The 6,000-nt window shown below is 45.3% G+C and overlaps 1 protein-coding gene across 10 annotated transcripts in view; it reads right to left on the bottom strand.

Moving 5' to 3' along the window:
- The window catches only part of RCC1L (RCC1 like), a 52,635-nt gene extending 48,427 nt beyond the window's left edge, over positions 1–4,208 (bottom strand). For 4 of the 10 annotated variants that reach the window (XR_014255223.1, XM_082432349.1, XM_082432343.1 and 1 more), the window contains exon 1: positions 3,820–4,207. Coding sequence is in view for 8 of the 10 variants with exons in the window: in XM_082432349.1 (XP_082288475.1) it covers positions 3,820–4,134 (315 nt within the window). In the remaining 2 variants the exon portion in view is untranslated. Of the gene's footprint in view, positions 1–3,819 lie in introns of all 10 variants that reach the window. The other 6 variants (XR_014255224.1, XM_082432346.1, XM_082432347.1 and 3 more) reach the window with 3 other exon arrangements.
- Positions 4,209–6,000: the final 1,792 nt, after the last annotated feature.

Raw genomic sequence — 6,000 nt, forward strand, 5'->3', positions numbered from 1 at the left:
TCCCCAGGGATGTTTGTTGAAAACTGTCAGAGACCAATGATGAACACTGCAGCTGCCTGGATACTGGTGGATAACAGCTGGAGCAAACAACAGGTTAACCAAGAAGCTATCAACCAACTTGACCTTGACATCTAGAACACTCCACCCAAACAAAAACAGAATACACATACTTTTCAAACACACATGGAACATTCTCCAGGAGAGACTATATGCTAGGCTATAAAACAAAGTCACAATACATTTAAAAGGACTGAAATTAAAGTATGTTCTGTAACCACAACAGAATTAAATTGGATATCAATGAATAAAGAAATTAGGGAAAACAAATATTTGGAAATTAAACACTTCCAAATAACTCATGGGTCAAAGAAATAATCACATAGGAAATCGAAAAATAAGGTGAATAAAGATCAAAATACAACATAACAGAATTTATGGGCTGCAGCTAAACAGTGTTTAAAGAAAAAATTATAGCTATAAACACCTACAGTGGGCTTCCCTGGTGGCGCAGTGGTTGAGAGTCTGCCTGCTAATGCAGGGGACACGGGTTCGGGCCCTGGTCTGGGAGGACCCCACATGGCGCGGAGCAACTGGGCCCGTGAGCCACAACTGCTGAGCCTGCGCGTCTGGAGCCTGTGCTCCACGGCAGGAGAGGCCGCGATAGTGAGAGGCCCGCGCAGCGCGATGAGGAGTGGCCTCCGCTTGCCGCAGCTAGAGAAGGCCCTCGCACAGAAACGAAGACCCAACACAGCCAAAGATAAATTAATTAATTAATTATTATTTAAAAATACCCTATTAAAAAAAAAAAAAAAAACCTACATTACAAAAGAAGACAGACCTCAACTACAGCCTAACCTTCCAGCAAAAGAAACTAGAAAAGAAAAGCAAACTAAACCCAAAGCAAGCACAGGAATAAAATTATAAAAATTCAACTGGATATCAATGAAACAGAAAACAGGAAAACAATACCAAAAAATGAATTAAACTAAATGTTGGTTCTTTCAAAAGATTAACAAAGCTGACAAATCTTTAGCTAGACTGACCAAGGTAAAAAGAGAGAAAATATGAATTACCAAAATCAGCAATGAAAGAGGGGACATCACCAACCTGCCAACCCTACAGAAATTTAGATTATAAGCGAATACTATCAACAACTTTATGCCAACGAATTAGATAACTGGCACAAAATGGACAAATTCTCAGAGAGACACAAAGTACCAAAGCTGACTCAAGAAGAAACAAAAAATTTAATATACCTGTAACAAGTTTTTAAATATTGAATTAGTAATAAAAAAAACTCTTCCTATAAAGAAAAGCCCAGGTCCAGATGACTTACTTCACTGGTGAACTCTACCAAACATTAAAACAAAAAATAATACCAATTCTTTACAAACCTTTCCAGAAACTCATTTTATGAGGCCAGTAATACCCTGATACCATGACCAGACAAGGAGGACATCACAAGAAAAAAACAACAAAAAGTCCTTAACAAAATATTAGCAACCAAATCCATCAATGTACAAAAGGGATTATTCACCACAATCGAGTGGAATTTATCTTAGGAATGCAAGGCTGGTTTAATATCCAAAGATCAGTTAACGTAATATATCCAATTAATAGAATAAAAGACAAAAAAATACATGATCACAGAAACAGACATAGAAAAAGTGTTTGACAAAAATCTCATCCCTAGTCATGATTTTTTTCAAAAAGAAAAAGAAAAGAAAAACTCTGAACAAAGCAGGACAAAAAGGGAACTTCCTCAACTTGACAAAAGGTATCTATTAAAAACTTATAGCTAATGTCATAATTAAAGATGAAAGACTGAATACTATCTCCCTAATATCAGGAACAAGGCAAGGATGTCACTTCAATTCACTGCTACACTGAAGGTTCTATCCAATGCAGTCAGGCAAGAAAAAGAAATCAAAAGTTTCAAATTGGAAATGAAGATGTAAAACTGTCTTTATTCACATACAACCAGACAATGTGATCATCCTGTATGTATAAAACCCTAAGGAATACACGAAAATCTATATAACTAATAAGCAAGTTCAGTAAAGTCACAAAATATTAGGTCAATATACAAAAACCAATTGTATTACTATGTAAAAGCAATTAACACTCCAAAAATGAACTTAAGAATACAATTCTATTCAAAAGAACATCAAAAAGAAAAAAACACTTAGGAATAAATTTAAAACAAAAGACGTGCAAGACTCATATACTGAAAACTACAAAAACATAGTTGAAAGAAATTAAAGACCCAAGTAAATGGGGAGACATTTCATGTTTATAGATTGAAAGACTCAAAATTACTTAGATGACATTTGTGCCCAAATTGATCTACAGATTCAGTGTAATCACTACCAAAATCCCAGCAGGTAGTTTTGCAGAAATTGACAACCTAATACTAAAATTTGTATGGAAAAGCAAAAGACCCAGAAGAGCCAAAACTTAACATCTCCCAATTTAAAAACCAATTATAAAGCTACAGTAATCAAGAGAGCACAATTTTAGCATAAGGATAAACATATAGATCAATGGAAAAGAACTGAGAGTTCAGAAATAAAGCCTTACATTTACCATCAACCGATTTTCACAAAGGTGCCGAGACTATTCAATAAAGGACTGTTTTCAACTAGTGATAGAACAATTGGATAGCCACATCCAAAAAGCCCCTTACCCCACACCATACACAAAAATCAATTCAAATGACTGTCTCATAGACATAAATATAAGAACTCAAACTATTAAGTTCCCAGACAAAAACAGAGGAAAATTATCTTTGTGATCTTGGGTTAGGCAAAGATTTCTTAGATATACCAAAAGCACAATCCACACCAGAAAAACTCATCAACTGAACTTCATTAAAATCAAAAACTTTTTCTCTCCAAAGGACACTATTAAAAAAATAAAAAGAAAATCCATGGACTGGCAGAGAACATTTGCACATATCATATATGTGATAAAGTACCTATATCCAGAATACATAAATAACTCTCATAACTCAATATTAAGAAGTCAAACCCAACTTTTCATTCCTCTGGAGCTTAAATTCCCTGCCTCTCTCGATCTCCCCTTTTAGGGCAAAAGATCATTTGTTATCCTTGACAGAGAAGTCAGAAACCAAACTGGTCAAATCTGCTTCTTTTTCACCACCCACCAAGACGTCCACAACCACGCCAAGCAAGAACCTATCCTAAACATCCGTTTTCGCCTTTCTGGATGTTAGCTGCCGAGATAAGCCGCCCTCCGGTAGCTGTTCTTTGCTGCATCTTTTCAAATGTGAGTCAACTCAGGGGACTCCTGTGCAACCATTCCAGTGTGTTTAGACCTTTCATCCTTCCTCTCATTCCTGTTACTGCTCCAGTTAACATTTCCTTTCCGAATTGTTCACCGACTCCAGCCGGCCCACGCTTTTTCTGACCTTTTGAAGTCGGCTTTCCTAACAGCAGAACTTCTGGGGTCTGATTGGCCCGAAGGCGAATCCCAAAGTACGAACACCTGCCAGCTGGGGGGCCGTGGGCCTGTCTCATAACCTCTCCGAGCCTCCCTTTCCTCCCCCGTAACTGTGGCAACAACCCCGACTCCCGAATGACGCGAGCCAGGCGCAACACCTGGCACGTTTCGGCCACTCGGTACATGCTGGCAGCGCCCTAACGCACTCCCCTCCGGCAGCCCGCTCGAGGGTCGTGCTCTCCGAAGTTTGGCCACCCAGCGTCGCCAACCTCTCCGAGAGGGCCGAGTGCCTCGGGAGGCGCGGCCGAGACCGGAGGGCAGCACGAAGGGAGGAAGGGAGGGAGCCGAAGTCCTCACCTTTTGGTCCAGCTCCAGGCGGTAGGGCACGGCCTGGATCCTACGGCGCGGCCGCGAGCCGGCGCGGGGTTGGGGCCCGGAGCCGGGCAGCACGAAGGTGGGCACGCCCAGCGCCCCGGAGAAGCTGAAGCCCCACACGAAAATGCGGTCGGCGCGGGTCGCGCGCTCGCCCACGTACTGGAACACGGGCGCGTCCGCCTCGGCCTCCGCCGTCTCGCGCCGGCTCCGCGAGCGCCCGGGCGCCGTCCAGTGTCCGCGCCACAGCCCCGGCCCGCTCAGCCGGCGCCCGAACCGAGTCCCGGCCGCCAGCGCCATACTCCGCTACTCGCCTCTGCCGTTCCTGGGCGCCGCCATATTGGCGACCTTTGACCTCCCCCGGCGGAAGAGCCTGCGTCCACGTTTACTATTGGCTGAAAGCAAAGGCCTTGAGGGCAGCCAATGGCTCAGGGAGGCTGGAGGGCTGGGCTGGACTGGGCGGAGCCTGGTATCGCCCGTTCCTGAGTGACTCGACCTAGAGGACCCGTCCCGGCCCTACCGACTTAGTGCGCGACCTCTCTCCGAGCTCCGGCAGCCGGCCTGAACTCACTCGCCTTCCCGCGGAGCGCGCGTTTGCTGAGCACCTTCCCGGCTCTGGTGGGCGCTCTCATTTTGCAAAGGCCCTTTGCTTCTTGGTAATAAGCAGGAGTAAAATTTAAGAGGTTGCCCACTCTGCGCGACTCCAGCGTAGTGCTCTCCCCTATCCTCTGTCCCTCGACATTTTTTACCTGGCCCTGTTGCCTCTGTTCCCGCGCCCACGCCGCTCAGTCGGCGCTCCAGCCACAGCGAGCTCCCTGCTGTCTCCGACAGTGCATCCTCCTCCCAGCGTCACCTCGCCCCTCAGCCCATCACGCCACTTAAGGCAGGTGGCTCTACTTGTAATTTCTGAATCGCAGGGATGTTTCAGGCCTTCCTCTGCACACAGAGCCTTGAATGCCCTTCCCACTGCCCTCTTCTCCCTGCAGGTGTCTAGCAAACTCCTACTCGCCTTCTAACATCCAGCTGGAGCACCTCCTTTGAAGTTCCAGGAAGGCAAGAACTTCATTCAGATTGTCCTCACCAGTTTTGTACTAGAGCTTAGCATGCAGCCAGGAACAAGGCATGCCCTCCTGAATGATTTGGGAGTCTGGGGACCTGGGTTCCTGTCCTGGCTCTGCTACTGACTTGTCCCGTGATGTTGGGAAGTTGTCTCCCTCCTCTGGATCTCACCTCTAAAATGAGGAGGTACTAAAAAAAAAATCAATACATGAAAGGAATTTTTGAACTTCATGGCCTGTAGCATCTCTTGCAGCCCATTATGATCTATGACAGTCATTCCCGAATATTAGTCCCAAATGCTGAGGGCAAACTGTCTCTTTTTCCCTCCTCTTGCTTCCTTTTCTCTCCTCTTTATATGCTCGATACCTGTATCAACTTTAATAATGTAATAGCCAGTATTTTGCCAGCAAAAGTGAGGTTATTGAGGAATAAGAAGAGAAACTGCAAATTGAGAAGTACAAACTATGACAGACCACAGGCAAATCCGGAGAACAACGAAAGGGAACTTGCTTTTATATGGAAAAGTGGGTAATTGGGAGGGGCTGTGATAACCAAAGAGTCCACTGGAGGAAGCTGGGAGTCCAAAGTATAGTGGCTTCTCATTGGTTGGGTAGAGGCATCTTCCTGTCCCAGATGTGGGCATTTGTCTCTTCCTGTTTGGAGTAATTGAAGACACATGGTGCGCTCCCCTACAGTCCTGTCCTGACTCCAATTTTAGCCAAGGTTCTTTAATTCCGCAAGGCCTCCGTGGGATTAGATAGGCAAGGATTTTATTAGGGAAAATATCTCTGTAAGAGAAAAAGGGGAAGGGAGGTGCTCAGAAAGCTGGGAGAGCCACCAGGCCACGATACAAGTCTGACTCTAAATGAGGGAGAGGGACTTCCCTGGTGGCGCAACAGTTAAGAATCCGCCTGCCAATGCAGAAGACATGGGTTCGATCCCCAGTCCAGGAAGATCCCACATGCCGCAGAGCAACTAAGCCTCTGTGCCACAACTACTGAGCCTGCGCTCTAGAGCCCGCGAGCCACAACTACTGAGCCCACGCATGTAGAGCCCGTGCTCTGCAACAAGAGAAGCCACCACAATGAGACCCCTGCGCACCGCAAT

The sequence above is a fragment of the Balaenoptera physalus genome, assembly GCF_965194825.1.
Source record: "Balaenoptera physalus genome assembly, chromosome: 16".
Taxonomy (NCBI): Eukaryota; Metazoa; Chordata; class Mammalia; order Artiodactyla; family Balaenopteridae; genus Balaenoptera; species Balaenoptera physalus.